Below are 18,173 nucleotides of genomic sequence, written 5' to 3'. Positions count from 1 at the left end.
CCTATCTCATTGCAAATATATTGTCATTCTTATATAAATTTTGGAAGCAGTTACTGAGAATCTAAAATTCATTCTTCTATGGGCATTTAAATCTGAGGAATCAAAAATAAGTGATAATGCAGAAAACGATGAATTCATCTGCCTAATCAAGGACAATCAGCTCATTCGGTTCCCCGAAAGCATGTTCCGAAGCCATTGAATTCAACGTATCGATAGCTCTTCCTTCTCCAACAACCACTGCTTTTCCACGTTCCAAATTGACAGTTCGATGATGGAAAGTTGTTGGAAATCTCGTGGAAAGACGATTGACCATTGGATTCAATCCCCATCCACTGCACATTCTATCTAGAATTTCTTCACGAGTCCGATCTTTCAACATCTTCAACTTTCCATGTTTCTCGAGTGCTTCAGCGAGTTCACGGCAACTGAAAACATACGATGATTACACTTCATATCCAAAGACTCACCTTGATTCAGCCCTTTGAATATTGACACGAAGCAAGTTTTTGAGATCAAACTTGTCACCAAAAACCAACTGAGACATGTATTCATCTGGAGTTATCGGTGGTTCGAACTCTTGCTCCAAGTTTTCTTTTACAACATTCCATCCATGGTCATGAGCAAAAACGATACAAGCACGAACCATAGTTGGATGTGGAACGTCTCCCATCGGATGCATATAAGTGAAAAGTTGAACAAGTACTTCACCAGGAATCAAGTTTTCTCTCGCACATTCACGATGGAATTCTGGAGTATAACGAGCAATATACTCTCCATTCTGACCAATACACAACATTTCTTTTCCATGTGCAGCCAAGAGTCCACTGTTGATATAAAAATGAGTTCCTCTGAACAGAATTGATGATTTCGTATTGTCTCCTTCCTGGAAAAACCATGTTTCGTGGCTAGAATTCAGACATATTTCCCTCACTTCCAATTCAATAAAGTTGAGTTTCTGAACTGGCGGTTGAAGAGTTGTTGCATCGGGTCTCGCACTTCTTGCCTCCAGAATTGCTGGACAAACAATCTTTGTATAGACTTGTCTCCCACAGAAATTCTCCGGTTCGAATCCAGATTGAATAAGACGATTCCAAGTTCCATCCAATGCAGCACGGAATGCAAGTTCACGAATTGCCGGTTCGAGACGATTTTCAATGGATGCTTGGAAGCGTTGAATGAATGTCATCTGAATATTAACTGATTCATGGTTCCTCCATAGAAAACTAACCGGTCTGAAGTTGTATTCAATGAGATGTTTTGATAAATGATAGATCAAAATATCACATTTGTAAGCAACAGAAGCAGCAGTCAAACGACGAAAAGATGAATAAATGGGACGACGAGTTGGATATGCTTGATAGAGAAGCTCCAGAAATGCTTCTTTCTCAGAAGACGTTACTCTGATGGCTGAACATCCTGAACGAGATGCATATTGTTTCTCTGCTCCTGCCATGAAATCAGACAAAAGCGCAAGAATATTTGAGTGAACACGAATAGTAGATCCATCATCAAACTCAATAACTTCGTCACCATCTTCAAATTTCGGATGATCAAGATACATCTGAAAGTATCGGACACACTAAACGATAAAATTAATTATGATTACCAGATTAAGGACTCTCATCTCAAATTTCAGAAACTTGACATCATTATTCTGAATTTCCACATTGAGTGGATAGGAAAAAGCATCAAACTTGAATACATCTTTATCGACAACATTCAGAATATTCGATTGGGATCCTGTCTTGATTCTGAGTTGAACAAGAAGATTCCATTCAGCTGGAGTCGTTGATTGAACAGAAAGATAGACACGACGAGTACCGTACTCAACTACTTGTTTCACTCGAAATTCCAGTTTCTCGAAAACAAATGAATCCACATCTTGGCCATTTTTCAGATTCTGATCGTCAACAGCCACAAAAACGACAGGGGTTTCCATCATCTCTTCTACTTCAATCTCCTTTCCAACATTCATTCTGTCATTTATCTCTAGTTCCAAGTTCTTTTGAGTCTCTTTCAAGATTTCCAAGTCCATTTCGTGGAAACTTGTGGCAGTATGAGCGGACAAAACTGATAGATCCGATTGCGACATTCTTTGATTTCGCTTCTATTTCTTCCTCGAAATGTTTGCAATAAACGTATTTCAGGTTTTTTGGTAAGCATGTGGAGCTACGGGTCATATTTTTCGCAGTTTTTTTGGCCACGGGAAATAAACTAGTTTTATGAGAGAAGTTGTGAAATTTTAAGGATAATGTGAATAATCTAATTCAACATTCAAGATACAATTAGAACATAGGATAAGTGCCATACCAAAAGGTTCAACACATTTTTGTTTTGTCTCCACAGTTACCTATTTTGTTCTGATGTTCATTATTTTTCAGTTTTCAAATACTGGCTATACGGAGAGACTTATTCTGGCATCCAGATTTTACTGCTAATCAAGCTCCACACTTGACCAAGCTAGCTTATGGAGCTTAAGCTCCCCATAAGCCTGGAAGATACGGTGTGCACTGTGTGCAATATGCCGTTGCGGTGTTTGCACCACTTGTTCATTCGAATTTGACGTGGCATACACTGCTCTTCTCAATCAGTATTCACAAAGTTCTGTCTCGAAACGTCTTTCTAAAAAATAACTTTTCAGAATGAGGTGGTTACCTACTCTCTTGCTTGTTGCGTCAATCGGAATTCAACAATCCTTTGCTGACCGGGTTCTTGTTTTAGGAGAAACAGCAGCAGTGAAGGATTCGCACTCTGTCTTCCTCAATTCTATCAAAGGTATTTACCGTTTTCTCAATCAATGTTCGTAACGAATCTCTGAAGCTACGAAACACAACATTCACCATAATAGTTTGAGTAATAGTGTTTAACTACAATTTTTATAGAACGTGGGCATGAATTGACTGTTCGTGCTGCCGACGACGCACAACTTGCTTTATTCAAACATGGACAATTGATCTTCGACCATCTTTTTGTTCTCGCTCCAGGAGTCCAGGTTTTTGGAGGATCTCTTTCTCCCATCGAAATTTCTAAATTTGTTGATGCTGGTGGCAACGTTCTTATCGCTGCTGGTTCCAACATTGGTGACGCCCTTCGCGAAGTAGCCGTTGAACACGGTTTCGAGTTCGATGAAGCTGGAACAGCTGTTATTGACCATCATAACTATGATCAGACTCTTGACGCTGGAGACCACACAACTATTGTTGTTGGTAAAGATCAACTCATCAGTGCAGAATTAATTGTTGGAAACGCTGCTAAACTCGGACCAGTTTTATTCAGAGGAGTTGGTTTAGTCAGTGGAAAGTCGAACAATCTTGCATTGAATATTGTAAAGGCTTCTGGAACTGCTTTCTCGTCCGATCCAAAAGCTGCTCGAGCAGTGGTAATTGCAAATTTTTTCTGTTTATGTTAACTTATTGTTTTCTAGAACCCATCTATTGCCGGATCTCGAACTCTTCTTATTGGTGGTCTCCAATCTCGCAACAATGCCAGAATTGTCTTCTCTGGAAGCGCTGAATTCTTCTCCAACACATTCCTTGCAGCCAAAACGAATTCAGTCAATCCATCGGTTCAAGGAGCTTCATCTGGAAATGCTGAACTCGCCAGCGCGATTAGTAAATGGGTGATGAAGGAGAGTGGAGTTCTTCGTGTCAAATCTGTTAACCATCACAAGAAAGGAGAAACGGTCCCACCAGCTGAGGATTATTTCATCACCGAAGATGTTGTATACACAATTGAAATCGAGGAGCTGAAGAATGGAAAATGGGTACCATTCCAAGGAAAAGATGTTCAGCTTGAGTTTGTTCGTATCGATCCATTTGTTAGAGCTACATTGAAAAACAACAATGGTCGTCTCTCAGCTGCATTCAAACTTCCAGATGTCCTCGGAGTTTTCAAGTTCCTCGTTGATTACAGACGAGTTGGATACACACATCTTTATGATGTGCAGCAGGTACGTAAATAATGAAAAAATTTAATTTAAAATTAAAATCTGTGGCAATTTGTCATGGATATTTTTCTAAAATACAATTTTTCAGTTTCCAATAACTTTGAATTTGAACATCAGTCTGTCATCTTTCTGTTCAATTTTGAATTGTTTTTGCAGGTATCGGTTCGTCCATTGTGGCACACACAATACGAGCGTTTCATCCGATCAGCTTATCCATATTACGCCTCCTCCTTCTCAATGATGGCAGGGCTTGTGCTGTTCTCAATTGTGTACCTCTATCACAAAGACACTCCGATCAAGGGAGCTAAAGTTTTGGATTCGGAAAAGAAAAAGAACTGATGACATTAACCCAGCTCTTCACAGAATTTGCCTCTTAAACTGGTTTTCTCTCCATTGAATTTTCATCCAATTCCAATGATTTCTAAATTATTTTGTTTACCGATATTAGGTGATTCGAATTGCTTTCCTTTCCCATCTCCCCACCAAAGCCCTTTAATTTATTTTTCCTTCTTTGACTGGTTGTTTGTTTTGTTGTAAAGAATATGTAAGTTTTGTGATAATAATAGATGGATAAACTGTTATTCAAGTATCAAATTGGTTTTATTATTTTGCTTGAACTCTCAGGCAACTCGATATTAATCTAATGAGACGCCACACTAATCTAATCACAATCTCATTAGATTAGTGGCTTTTGCTTGCGCAAACTTCGTTCGCGCCATGGATCCAAGAATAAGTCAGCACAAAACGCGCAAAATTTCTTTCAATTTTTTGTTTTAATGTTTTTTTCTAAGTTTTAATTCTCTATTTATGTCTCGAAAGTCTGAAATCGTTGCGAACGAATTTCGTTTGCGGTTTATCGACTTTTTCACGATTTTCCATTATTAAAAATTGTATTTTTCGGTTTCTATGGCTCTTCAAGTCTTCAACTGCAGTCTTCACTCTTCCACAATTTCCATTTGGTTTGGAAGAAAAGGCAACATTGCGATGAAATCATGAATAAATTCTCAGGTAAGCAAATTTTTTCTCTTACAATTAACCGTGAATAATAGTTCATTGTTCAGGTATAAACGTCTACTTCTTCAACATCAGCGCTCTCTACACAAGCTTCGAATGAAGATTCTTTTGTGAGTTCTGACATCAAACAGTTTTTTGGTATTAATTTCGTTCATTTTACAGTAAAATTCGCTGAGTGGGCGACAACGGGAAGCATCCGGACAGAGGACAACTTGGAGTTTTTCCACTTGCAATGAATTTGCGACTAATTTCTAAATTTTTTTCTGTTATATTTTTTGTACATTTTGATTGTCAGAACTCTTGTTTTTATTCGAATAAATTTACTATTTCTTATTTTACCTAAAGAATTTTCAAATGTTACAACTAATTGCACAAGATTCCACGTCAATCTAATGAGACCGCGCGCCAATCTAACTAGACTCTACGCTAATCTAATTAGCTGCGGCGCTAATCTTATTATGCCAACATTGCAGCTAATCTAACTGACGCCGTAGCTCATTAGATTAATATCGAGTTGCCTGAGCTATTCAATATTTTTTGTAAAACATGATAAAAACTCAAAAACTAAATAATAATGAAAAAGGACAGAAACTACACTTATCAGTGGGATAGACACACGGGAGACTGGTAAACTAAGAAATAACCGATATATTACATTGAAATGAGCAAGTAATAAGAGAACCAATGTAACATTAAAAAGAAACGTAGAATTGAACCATGTCCTAACCTATGACAAAGTGCAGACACGAGAAAGGCAATACGAGATTTGAGACTGATAATGATGAAGGTTGATTTAAATCTACCGAGAAGTTGGCATAACGGGACCTACTGTGAAAAAAATAAAGTTTGGCCAAGGATTTTCAAAAAAAATTTTCGCGCCCAAAACACTTTAGTTCACAAATGCACTAAAGTGTTTTGGGCGCGAAATTTTTTTTTGAAAATCCTTGGCCAAACTTTATTTTTTTCACAGTATTCTATTCACTCGGGCTTGAATCCTGTTCATAGAAATTGTGATAAAAACACAACCTAAAATTGAAATGAGAAATAAATTGGCTTTGGAGCTGAAAAAACACTAACTAATTAACTAATCTATCTAAAAAAGAATAAAAACAAGAAAATATAACAGATAAAAACATAACATTACTGTCTCAAATACTCTATCTAGACTGAATAAGGAAATCTACCAAGTCTCTAAACGAATCTACAACCTTCAAAAGGCGTTGGTGCGGTCGTTGAAATTGGAGAGTCCAAGAAACTGAAACCGGCAATGTATGTTGAAAACAGATTTGTTATGAATTACCTCATCAAATACGTTGTCGTCAAATGAACCACTAAAGTCAGTGTTCAAATCCATTCCGCACAGCGGATCATTGAAATTTTCTGGTAAATTTGCAGCAAGAATTCCATCTATATTCGAAGTGACACCGGACGCTTCTTCTCCACCGCACAAAATCTCATCATCAGTTCCATGAAGTCCAAACAAATCTTCTGGTTTGAATTCTTCGAACTCATCTTTCAAAATGCTTTGTGTAGCGAGAGCATCTTCGTCATCCATTTCGATTTTCACTTTCTAAACTGACACGTGTTCCTTTTCTAATAACTACAACTAACGCTTTCGTCGTACTCCTGATTTTCCGGATTGAGCTGAACATTTTGAAGTTGTCCACCACTAAAACGAATCGGCACAGCCGCCTTCGTTGCAATTGCGTCTAACTCTTTCTGAAATCTTTCAATTTTCCAGTAAAAGTACATTCTACCGTCGTTACCTTTATATTGATTCCCGAATATTGAACTCTCCGATTTCCGTTTATTGGATGTTTTATCGGCATCGATGACACTGACAAATTTGTAATAACGAGAAGAAATACTTCAGACTTTCACTTACAGTATGAGCTACCGTGTAATGGCCCAGAATCACGGTAACCACTTCCATTATAAGAAGAAACATCACGATGATACTGTTCGAACCAGATTGGCATTTGCTCGATGAGTCCGTTATCGGTTACAAGACGGAAGCGACCCGAAGAACCAAGATAACCTGAGAAAGAATATATACCTCACATGTAAAATATTATATTCTCACTTCGAATAGTTTCAACGTTCCCTAAAACGTCTAAACCTTCATTAACTGCATCTACAAGGAGTCCTATTGAGGCCAGCTGTAAGAGAATGTTTTGAAAAACAATTATTGAAGAGCTGTAAACCTCATTTGGTTCCAGAACCATTCTGGTGTGATCAATTTCGTGTCCACTGTGATGCAGACATCCTTCAATTTGGAGCTCGGAAACTGTCGGATTCTGTTTTATTTTGAGATACGCCATACAGTTTCTTCCACATTTTATTGAGGGTCGTGGTGGTCGAACGTATTTTTTGTTCGGTCGTTCTTTCTGATCTCCGCTTCTCGAACAAGTCAAATAGTGAACCTGAAGACCGCGCCCCCATTTCTTCGATCCAGATGACACCACGAATTCAACTGCATGTGTTTCACGGAGAGAATCGAGCCATGATTGTAACATCTCTCTGTTAGCAAACGTTCGTTTCACAAGGGGAGCTTCAATTCCATGTGAATCATACATATGTCGAAGAAGAAGAGGCCGAGAATACGCAAACGTATCACATTCACTACATTTCACCTAGAAGGAATTTCAGAGAAATGAATGATGAAATCAAAAATTTGAACTCACTCCTTTCGGTTTTGGTTGAACAAGCTGAACTTTCATCGTTTCTCCTGCCTTGTCGTACATAACGGGCTGTTTTTGTCCATGCACTAACATATGTTTTTTCATCGACATTTCGTTTGCACCACGCCAGTAACAATCTGGTTGCGGACACGCAAACCGTGATCCAGGTAACCGATTCCTTTGAAGGATATTGTAATTGGGTGACTTCAATGTTGAAGATGGCTGCACCAATGGACCGGAAGATTTTAAATATGGATCAGGAGATTCTGACTTCGGTGATTTATCGGCGTTGAAACCATCTCCAGTCAGCTCATCAGCTCCAAGATCGGCGATTTCATCGTCAACCTCTTCTTCAAAAACTACCTCCCCTCCCATCGACATACATGCTGGTACTGTTGTGAAATGTTGTTTTGGAGGCTCCTGAGCAGGTACATACATGTTAGAAGTAGGACGGTTTCTGTAAATTGAGTACTGAGATTCGTTTCTGGAGTTTTTTCTCTTACTCATCGAACTTTGATCCAAATTCTGGTTTTGGCAAGCGATACACGTACTTAGGAGCACTTCCACTGGTGTCAAGTGTTACACTTCCAGAAGACATTGATGTTGCATGATATCTAATTAAAAATTATTGGAATGAATTTTCTGTAATAACATACGATGGCGCTCGTATAGAAGTGTTTATCGTTGTGAGTCTCCCCGGAATTGACTGTCCTTTTACCCCACCATTCCGGCGTATATATATCTGAAACTAGTTACAGTTTCCTGGACCTCAAACAAGATAATCTTACAATCTTTCCACTCTCATAATTCTCCTTCATCTTTTTCATATAATCTGGTGGTGGAAATGTGACTCCTGAACTACTCGTCATTGACTTCTGCACACCAGTACCTTCCGCTACGAATAGACGACGTCGTGGAGCTAATCGACATGCTGGTATACTCTGAAAAAGTTACAGAATTCACCAACGTGAGATTAGAACGATGATTGTTTACTTTGTATGTTGTCAGAGGTCGTTTGATTACCTTACTCTGCTGCGACCGGAGTCCGATGGACGAAGCGATTTTTGATGGTCCCTGTAAATGAATAAACTCGTAAATTTCACTGATTTTTGCTAATACTAAATCCTGTGATTGTTTTCATCTTACCTGTACGGGTGAATGATAATCATTCCCGTAAGAATCGCCGTACACGGACGCCTGGTAGCGCAGCATGTAAATTACCTAGAAATTTTGATCATTTATGAAGTGATTACATATGAAAAGATTTAATTTCGGTACAACTATTGAAAGTACAGTAGTTTTTTTCCGAATTTAAAACTTTCAGAAAGTGAGAAAAAGAGTGTAGAGAAAGAAAAAGATGTTGGCAACAATGAAAGAAACTGAAGGAATGTTTGAATGATAAGAGTTTTTGGAAAAATTTGTAATGCTCGAAACCTTCACAATTGTAACAAACACGAATATGTTTTTCATCCAAATTACTTTATATTCTAATTGAATACTCTTTCTCGGAACACATCAAAAAAAGTTCTGAAAAAGGAGTAATTTCATTCCTCATTTTCCGATGACTAGAAATAGTAAAGAAACATTAATGATCTTTGGTTTCATTAAGTTCTTCATGTGTTTATGTTGAAGAACATCCATTGATTGCTTGTTAATCGGAAATCAAATTCATAGTTCGCGTAGTAGGTGTACTTTGAACTCAATTCTGAGACAGACCCAATGGCCTAAATAGTTGTTATCTTAACAGAATTATTTTATTTATATCAATTTTTCCGATAAAACTGAAAAATATCGCAAAAGTGATCAGATGGTTCGAATGGCACACAATAAATCGGTGGCTCAGCGGGCTCTGCAACAGTTGTCGAGTCGCAGCAAAAAAAAGAGAATTGTCGTAGAATGTGGCGCGGCGGGGTACGTGATGCACACTTTCACCCTCCACCGTAGTATCCGCAATGCTTCCGGTTTTGTTTATTCAAAGAAGAAAAAAGAGAAAAAAAGATTTTCTTGAAATAAATCGCAGATAAGAAACGAAAATCACAACAAAAGGCAGAAAAATATGATACAAATGTTGAGAAGCTACACTGGTTGATAAAATTTTTCAAATATCATTGGGATGTGATAAAAAGTCCAAGATATGAAAAATCAATAAAGTTAAGATTTAATAAATGTATAAAATTTGACCAGAAAGGGTAATTTTGGTCAGTATGGCAATTGAGCAAAATTGGAAAGCTTTGAAAGCATAAGCAATTATGAACTAGAATTATGAGTGATCTGATTTATTTTTTGGCTCGATCCTTCTGAGCTCATAAAGGCCACATTCATCTTGATTAAAGTCTATGAGAGCTAAGGATTGCATTTTCGTTGAAGCTGCTAGCGGATCCCAGGACGATGCAGCCCATGAAGCTGATTTTCCTGAAACGGTTCTGAAATTTTTCGATTTTGTAACTGACTATACCTCTTCCGAACACGGCAAACTCGATGGCAACTGCTGATAGAACGAAAAATAGAAACATCGCCACTTTCATCCATTCAGCCAATTTACTAAAAAAATATGTAGATTTACAATCGGAAGAAATTACTAAACTAACTTTTCGTTTATTACATAGGTCCCCACCAGCGGGAGAACTGTGAAAGCCAAACCGAACGGTATTGCGCACATCGCCACAATTTGTTCAGCGAACACTCTTCCAACTACTGTCAAACTTCGCATAAATCCAGTTACGATGGCTAAACCAAACGGAAGCATTGATATTAGAAGAAGGGATAACAGTCTATAAAAGGAAAAATATTGTGGTGTTATACGTTTTCAGCTTACCCTGCTTTAGTCTGAAGATGTGCAACAAGAATTATAGCAACCATAAGAATGGCAGCAAGAGCGAAAGCAGTTGTATTTAAGATTCGAATAATTTTTGTCGACGGCTTGAAGAGAAGATTCAAGGATGCAAAGATGGCACAGGCTAGTGGCTGAAACGAAACATTAATTCACTTTATTATCTGAATATAATAATCTTACTAATAACTGCATCGGTAAACTGCTATGAATTCCGAGACCTTCCACAATGAAAACATCTGGAGAAGAGAGGAATGATGGGAGATATATAGTGACAAAAGCGGTTGCAGAAAAGAATCCGAACGCAGATGTCCAGATGCTCCACGCAGAAAGTGACCGAAAAAGCGATGAAAAAGCATCTGATAGAGCACGGTTTGAATGTAGCTCCTGGAAAACGACATTATATTTCGATTAGATGATTAGTAAATCATTACCTTGACTTTTCCAGCAACAATACGATTCAGTTCAACTCCACTAACCCATGGATGTTCCTGTGGAAGATCTCGATAAAATATAGACCATCTGAAAATATTGATTGTGCTCATTACGAGTTTTCCTACTCACAATACACCAAGGATCGCGATGATTGCCATTTGAACGTAGTAGACGTGATCATGGGCTAACTCCAAGGCGTTGAAATAATTTGCAACTGGCCAAGCAACTACGGGCCCGATCTGAACTAATCGAAAAATTTTAAATTTGATTAATAAACAGATTTTTACGTACCGAAATGAACATAAGCATCGTAGTTAAGAATGTGAGTTGCTCTTTGAGAGGACCCCAGTGAATCAACAAACTACCCATCGTTGGAAACACGGACGAAAACAAAACTCCTTGGATGAAACGGATAATTACCAGCAAGTAAAAATCTGAAAAACTACAAATATAGTTTATTCTCCATTCCCAAAAACTTACAGCGCTTCTGAACGTATAAAAAGATAATGATTGAAAGGGCGGATTGAGACAAACATGTTGTAAAAACTTTCCGGGCTCCGTACTTTTTCGTTAGGTTTATGGTCAGAAAGCTTCCAAAAATAATTCCGATTCCAGGCGAGGAAACAAGTAATCCTCGTCTCAATCTTAGAGACAATGGTTCCGTTCTGAAAAAATATTATTAAAAAAGTACAGTTTTCAAAAGCTACTTACTTGTACTCGAACGTCTCTTCAACACCCTTTTCAGCTTTGTCTTCAACTTTTCCTTCTTCTGCATCTCGCAACTTTTTCAGTGATCTTTGAACTTCTGAAAAATGAGAGTTTTTTAGTTTTGATATGTAACTGATACCTCTTGCAACAACATCATCCTGTGTAGTTGTAGATTCTATTTTCGTCGTCGTTGCTCTTTCAAATCGCTCGGTTGTTGTTTCCGGGCGATTCGTTATGAAAACGGGTATAGGTTTTTCAGTTTTTTTAGTAGCAGGAGTTGAAGTTGTTGGGATTGGTGCTGGTTTCTCCGTTGGTGGAAGAATTGGATGCCCGTCCTCTTCTTCGGTTGATTGATCAAATCGAACTACTTTTGAAGGAACCTTTGGCTCCTCTAATTCTCGTTTGAACCGATCATATCCTGTAAAAAGAATATATTTGAAAAAAAAAACAAAATTGTTTACCTTTATAAGAACTTCCATGTAAAGAGTCGAGTCCAGGAACAGGTCTAATATCAACTTCAGGGTCTAAAATGGCTAGAAGGTTGGGTAAAATCAATGTTGAAAATAAAGCAGCAATACTGAATGTAGTGAGGATTAGAACTGGAAAACGGACATTATTGATGAGACAGCAGCAACCAGCTGCAGGACGCCCTCCTGCCATGGCATCTATCTGAAAAGAAGAAACAAATGTAAATTATCATCATTGAAAGTTTAACGATTATGAAATTCTAAAGAAAAACAAGAACAAGAAAGAGTAAAAACTTATCAGTTGTGGTTTTTAAATTGTATATTTCATTTGAGTGATTAGATTTTTATCTAGCTGTTCAACAATGAAGAAATAGTTTTGAGATATTTAAAAAACGAAATATCCAAAAGTTCAACTCAATTTTCTTTAAAAAAAAGAAAATATTAGCCGACGAGCGCTACTTCTATTGTCCACGAGGAGTACACGGCATCACCAAACAATACACCACCGTTATTTTGGAGTCTCGTACTGGAACAAAAAAAGAAAATAAAATGCTTGATCGACCAAGCTTGAAAAAATAATATTTATTATATTTATTTACAAGGTATAAATATCGAAAGACGCTCACAAGTAGAAACATTACATAATAATTTACAAAATATTAGCATGCTTCTATGTTTAGAATAAGGCCATATTTTTGAGTCCACGCCCCATGTTGGTTGCCCGATCTACATTCCGCATCGCAATAATTGTGGCCTTCCGGTCCGTATACGGAACGACACGCCAATCTCGAACAATCGTAATGTTTGTGCCTCGGACGCAGATCGAACCTGGAGATATCCAATAATTGTTATAATCTCGATGGTTTTTTTTCATCGTTGCTTCAGTTTTATTTTTGAGGTCATACCTTGCGCATTGACAACTGCTTGTTGTAGGTTGTCCATCGGATATGCATCAGAAATTGTTTCTGAAAAATCAAAAATCTTGAGTTTTGAGGAAATGAAAACAATGAATACCGTTTTTGGTATCAATACGGAAAAGGATGAATCCTACTCGTGCATAGAGAATGTCAGAAACACCAGTTAATTCGAGATCCGTAGTTGATTTTTTAGAGAGATGCTGAGTTAAAGGAGAGAGATCCATGTCGAGGTGTCTCCAATCCGAGTTCGAAAGGAAGCTGCTATCATTAGAAATTTGAAGATTTCTTGATGATATCATTCCATCTGAAGTGGCACACCACAACTTCATTCCTTCCGATTGATAATGAATACATGAGATCGGAGAATCAGTGAGTATCTGAAGATATGGTTGATACTATTGTGGAGTTCATACAAAACTACCTCCGTCCAATTTGTACCGGTAAAATTTTCTCTGGTAACTCCGTTTCGTCGTAATATGTGACCATCCTTGGTCAAAGCTACGACGATAATTGTTTCCTGGAAAACAACTTATTCTGATTTGAATATGTGACAAGTATACCGTTGATGCTTGCTTTGCCAACCTAATATATTTCATTGGTGGAGCTTCTACGTGACACCAAGGTGATTTATTACAATCATAACGAGCCCGTCTTATCCATAAACGTCGACGAGCTCTTCCTTGGCCTCTCTCGTTGTAGTCATAAGTACCATCTATTTCATTCGAGTACTTCCATTCTTCGTCTTCCAGATGCCAAGAAGAATCCATCCAGCTCCAATTTGTAGAAGGTAATGATGAGAAATTAGGTGGACAAGGTCTCCCATCACACATCCAAGCTGATACTCCTTTCTGTGATCCTTGAAAAGATATGAATCCACGGAACACGGCATGTTTTTGATATTCATACATTTTGAAAGTACGTTTATTTGTCATTTTGAAGTCGTATGTTTCATCATGAGAGCTCAACGGATTGTATCGACTACTCAAGGCGTACAGTGATCCTGACTGAAAAAAGTTTCTCAATATAAAAAGAAGATTAAAGAGCTGACAACCTCATTGACCGCCCATACACATCCTTTCGCCCCACAGTCGATATTTTCAAAAATCCCTTCTACAGTAAGAGCTCTAGTTTCTCCAGGATTTACACGTTTCTGAATGATTATTGAATACTGAAAACGGAAATACAGTAATCTTTTACCTCAAACTTGCTTTCTTGACTCATTTCTGCTAGACAATGCCATCGAACAACACCTCCAATACTCACAGACCACATACTTTCTCCGAATGAATTTCGGGTAGAACAACATATGAAATTGCGAATAATCTGAAACCACCTTAACGTGCATCTACGTAACCTGTATTTAAACTTGCAAACATACATTTTCTATGTCGATTTGAAATATGCTGCGAGATTTTTCATCTGTGAAAGCAAAACATTCGAATTCTGAGTGAGATCCAGTGAAAAAGTAAAGAAGATACTTCTGAGGAAGACGTTGAAATGATGGGAGAACACATTTGATTTTAGAGTTTTCAATTGATTTTGGTGTTATTTGCTCTCCAGTTATTTCTATAGTTTTGTTAGTTATTGTAACATTGACACTTCTGAAATTATTCGAAATTAGTTCAAAAAATGCAATTCGTCCTGGTGTGATAATACCTGAAGGCGTCCCCTTGCATTATTTGGCATCGAATGTGTTTTACTGAATTCGATCCATCATTATTGTCATCTGGACACTCTAAATCGTCCCCCTTGATACCGTTCATCGCAGACCAGGATCTATTAGTCGACTCTTGTAGTTGTTGCAGAATCTGACAAGATTATGTTATAAGAACAAAGCAATCTACAAACTTTTAATCGCCAGTCTGCTTTCCTGAACAGTGAAACCTCCATTTTAGATTGTAAACTAGAGGAAGATGTGAAATATTCAGGTACTTGAGAGAAATTGACGGATCCACAATGAATCTGAAATAATTTAATCTCATTTTCCAAAAAATCATTCCTTTTCTAACCGAAATCCATCTTTGATCTTTCGGTTCTCCACGATCAACAATACTCTCAAATCTCTTCCCAGATGGTTCATTACTCTCTATTCCGGATCGGATTTCTATTTTCTCACTAGTCGAAATACAGAACACCTGCAATATACTTGGTATCACATTCATGTACTTTCCAAACTGTCCACCTTATCATTTTTTGAAACTGAAAGCCTAGAAACTCCACCTTGAGTCACCATTTGGTAACCTTCAGAACTGATATTTTTCATGGTGTGCTCTTTCAGTTTTTCGTCAACTTCCATACGAGTGAACCATACCTGAAAATGTACTATTCAGATTCAGAAAAAGTATTCCGAAGTTCTTACACATCCATCAGCTGTGATGCACCACATTGTTTTTTTACCGATCGCTGCACAAATTACAGCTTTATTTTTTGGAGTTGGGATACTTTGCCACGTCAATCCAATTGGACTTTTCCGAGTAATTCCTTTCCGATGAAACATTTTCCCATCCCATGTGATAGCTATGAGGGTTGCGAGAGAAGGAGAAGCTGATATGAGTGTAACGTCGTCTGAATCAGAATCTGTAAAACAGTTTCATTCAATCAAATACTTCATATACCCCCGATACCTTTAAAAGTGATTTTTGGAATTATCTGCCACTCCGTTCCACCTGGACAATTAGTCTTAATTCCATCTCTTCTATAAATATTTCCGTCGCTTCCAAGTGCAAACAGAAGACATTCTCCTTCACTCATTACATCCAATCCTCCAATGGCCAACTCCGTGAACAATCGAGTTTCTTCATTTGTCATTTCAATCCATTTATCATGTGATGTGTATCTCATATGTCTTTTAAGAACTCTTCTCCGAACAAGATGATATAATCGACACTGTTTATCCCATTTTGGCGCAAGAAAAGATAACGAATATTGCCATCCTTCTTTATCATATTTTCGTGGATCTAGATGAGGAACCCATTTATCCTCCCAACTCCAACCCGAACTGATTTCATTCAATGATATGTCTTTTGCTATTTGACCGCTTTCATCAGAATATCTGGGCCGATCTATGAAAAATGTTCCTCTCCAAATCCCAATCCATCTCTGATTATTATATATTTCAACACGTTCTCTGATGGCGATATGTGTTGGCATCACTAGAATTAACAGTCTTCCGGTTCGATCAATAGCAAAAGCAGTTGTTGGAGAAGCCACAATTGTGCATATTGAGGAACCATCTGAACACGGTAGTTCCTGCCAATCTGTTTCACTCGTACATCCTGAAATATAACTTAGAGCAGAAATTAAATTTTAATCGAAAGATTACTAGGATCTGAAGGAGCTGGAATTCTGCATGGAACTCCATTGGCTGAAACCGTCCAAATATACTCACTCGGCATCTGTGAATTCAAACTTGTTTTTTCGTGATATCTGGAAGTTGGATAGTTCTAATTCGAAACTACGATTTTCGTTTTCAAATCATGATGCCAGTCTATGACTGTTTTTTTATTTATTAACAGAAAGAGTTGGGACTGAAAAATATATATGGAAGACAGGGAGGAAATGATTATAAAATGGAATCTTTGTCATGAGAGACAAAAATTCGACACATTGAAAACAAAATAAATTGAGAAAATTCAATCAATGTTACAAGAAAAAAAGGGGAATGTATGATGAAATCACCGAAAAAAGGGTGTAAGAGAATGACTGAAAGAGAATATACATTCGTTTTAAATAAGAGAGCGGTGGCGAATTGACTGAATTTTGCTCTAAGGAACTAGAAAAATATCACTAATTTGGGTGGAACAGAGAGAACGGATTGGATGATATTAATTTACTTGTTTCCGAATGAAGCCTTGTTAGTCTGAACAATTCCGATGATCATTCCGAAAAGTCCGATAGCGGAGGCAAAAATTTCAATAATGAGAATTTTGACGAAAAGAGCTGGATTCGCGGCGTCAGCAATGGCGGCTCCTGATCCGACGATTCCGACAGCAAGACCACAAACAAGGTTGGAAAGCCCGACAGTGAGACCACCACCGAAAATCATGTATCCAGCAGCAAGGTTACGAGCAAGAATAGTCATTCCATCTTGACCTTCTGGAAGATCTTCACGACGGAACTCCTGAAAAAAAGAAAATTGAGAGAATGATTAAGACAAACATGAAGAGCTGTGTATGGTGATTAGTAGCCGGATATGATAAATCGGAACATTATTCCTTTTAAAAACAAGACTGGAGTTTTACTTCCGTCATTTTTTAAAACAAACCGAGACTGAAATGACATCCCAAAGATACTTACAGCGAGCTTTCCGACGAATACGAAGGCCATGATAATACCGAAAATCGCAACGGCTTCACAGAAAATGATCGAAACAAGATTCTTTGTTCTGATTCTTGGTGCTTTTACTCCTCCACCTAGGATAGAAGATCCTGTCGTGAAGATTCCCCTGCAAGTTAAAGATTATTGAAAGAGTAAGATGAGGGAATCATTACCATCCGGCTCCGAGCACAGACAAAGACAGTGAGAATCCGATACCAAGACCAGCCCACATGTGTGGAGATGTGGATGTCAAGAACCATGCAATATCGAATCTATGTCCTTGTCCACTGAGCATGTAAAACAACCCTTAAATGTTTTTAGTATAAATAACTATTTTATTTCTTGGGGCGTGGTGTTTCATAACTTTAATAATCAAATTTGAAAATTTACCTGTTCCTACGAGGATCAGGGTTGTAATTACCGTCAAGGTAGCAGTCGTTTTGAGAATTGCTCCGGCCGCCATTACCTATAAAAAATCAATATTTATAAAAGAAAAAAACAAAGTAATTTGATTGAAAAAGTTTCATAGAGAATCGATATCACACAATCTCGATAAAATGGAAAAACAGGATCGAAACGCAAAGAACACGGTGATTTTCAGCTTGGTCGTGGGAAAGGGAATTTTTTGACAAAAATTATCGATGAACGAGTGGTTTTCGGTCGAGCGTGCAGGAAAACCAGGCCGCGGTCTTGACGGCCGCGGCCATTTGAAGGGAAAACTTTGACAGAATTCGGAAAATAATATGGAAACGAGCGAGTAAATTGATGGTAAAATTTCCTAATCATATGCATAACTTATTTAATTCTTGAACATTTGTGTAAAATCACGTTAAAACACGTGTCTCACAAAAATAAAAT

The 18,173-nt window shown here is 37.8% G+C and overlaps 6 protein-coding genes across 6 annotated transcripts; 1 reads left to right on the top strand and 5 right to left on the bottom strand.

The window, feature by feature from the left end:
• Positions 1-142: 142 nt before the first annotated feature.
• GCK72_005692 (uncharacterized protein) lies at positions 143-2,092 on the bottom strand (the record flags this gene model as incomplete). Its single annotated transcript, XM_053725291.1, has 5 exons — positions 143-425; positions 468-883; positions 932-1,186; positions 1,229-1,561; positions 1,607-2,092. 5 exons carry the CDS (start codon positions 2,090-2,092, stop codon positions 143-145), a joined length of 1,773 nt encoding a protein of 590 aa, XP_053589485.1.
• A 550-nt stretch (positions 2,093-2,642) lies between these two features.
• Positions 2,643-4,285, top strand: GCK72_005691 (uncharacterized protein; the record flags this gene model as incomplete). The annotated part of the gene is made up of 4 exons (XM_003102392.2): positions 2,643-2,775; positions 2,883-3,379; positions 3,425-3,949; positions 4,103-4,285. 4 exons carry the CDS (start codon positions 2,643-2,645, stop codon positions 4,283-4,285), a joined length of 1,338 nt encoding a protein of 445 aa, XP_003102440.2.
• Positions 4,286-6,170: 1,885 nt separating this feature from the next.
• Positions 6,171-6,515, bottom strand: GCK72_005690 (uncharacterized protein; the record flags this gene model as incomplete). Its single annotated transcript, XM_053725290.1, has 2 exons — positions 6,171-6,215; positions 6,261-6,515. 2 exons carry the CDS (start codon positions 6,513-6,515, stop codon positions 6,171-6,173), a joined length of 300 nt encoding a protein of 99 aa, XP_053589484.1.
• A 38-nt stretch (positions 6,516-6,553) lies between these two features.
• On the bottom strand, positions 6,554-8,853 carry GCK72_005689 (uncharacterized protein; the record flags this gene model as incomplete). The annotated part of the gene is made up of 11 exons (XM_053725289.1): positions 6,554-6,679; positions 6,727-6,797; positions 6,846-6,998; positions 7,044-7,119; positions 7,165-7,593; positions 7,645-8,098; positions 8,145-8,255; positions 8,298-8,383; positions 8,430-8,582; positions 8,635-8,715; positions 8,788-8,853. 11 exons carry the CDS (start codon positions 8,851-8,853, stop codon positions 6,554-6,556), a joined length of 1,806 nt encoding a protein of 601 aa, XP_053589483.1.
• A 1,048-nt stretch (positions 8,854-9,901) lies between these two features.
• On the bottom strand, positions 9,902-16,393 carry GCK72_005688 (uncharacterized protein; the record flags this gene model as incomplete). Its single annotated transcript, XM_053725288.1, has 27 exons — positions 9,902-10,053; positions 10,097-10,182; positions 10,230-10,412; positions 10,457-10,605; positions 10,655-10,858; positions 10,906-10,993; positions 11,036-11,145; positions 11,198-11,340; positions 11,387-11,571; positions 11,618-11,711; positions 11,754-12,032; positions 12,076-12,283; positions 12,812-12,909; positions 12,987-13,046; positions 13,096-13,375; positions 13,420-13,515; positions 13,559-14,002; positions 14,047-14,148; positions 14,196-14,321; positions 14,377-14,599; positions 14,655-14,806; positions 14,883-14,960; positions 15,008-15,133; positions 15,181-15,309; positions 15,358-15,575; positions 15,623-16,273; positions 16,321-16,393. 27 exons carry the CDS (start codon positions 16,391-16,393, stop codon positions 9,902-9,904), a joined length of 4,737 nt encoding a protein of 1,578 aa, XP_053589482.1.
• Positions 16,394-16,827: 434 nt separating this feature from the next.
• Positions 16,828-17,778, bottom strand: GCK72_005687 (uncharacterized protein; the record flags this gene model as incomplete). The annotated part of the gene is made up of 4 exons (XM_053725287.1): positions 16,828-17,118; positions 17,295-17,442; positions 17,489-17,621; positions 17,706-17,778. The coding sequence occupies 4 exons, from the start codon at positions 17,776-17,778 to the stop codon at positions 16,828-16,830; spliced, it is 645 nt and encodes a 214-aa protein (XP_053589481.1).
• Positions 17,779-18,173: the final 395 nt, after the last annotated feature.

The sequence above is a fragment of the Caenorhabditis remanei genome, chromosome II (assembly GCF_010183535.1).
Source record: "Caenorhabditis remanei strain PX506 chromosome II, whole genome shotgun sequence".
NCBI classification, from domain to species: domain Eukaryota; kingdom Metazoa; phylum Nematoda; class Chromadorea; order Rhabditida; family Rhabditidae; genus Caenorhabditis; species Caenorhabditis remanei.
This window is presented reverse-complemented; position numbering and strand designations above follow the sequence as displayed.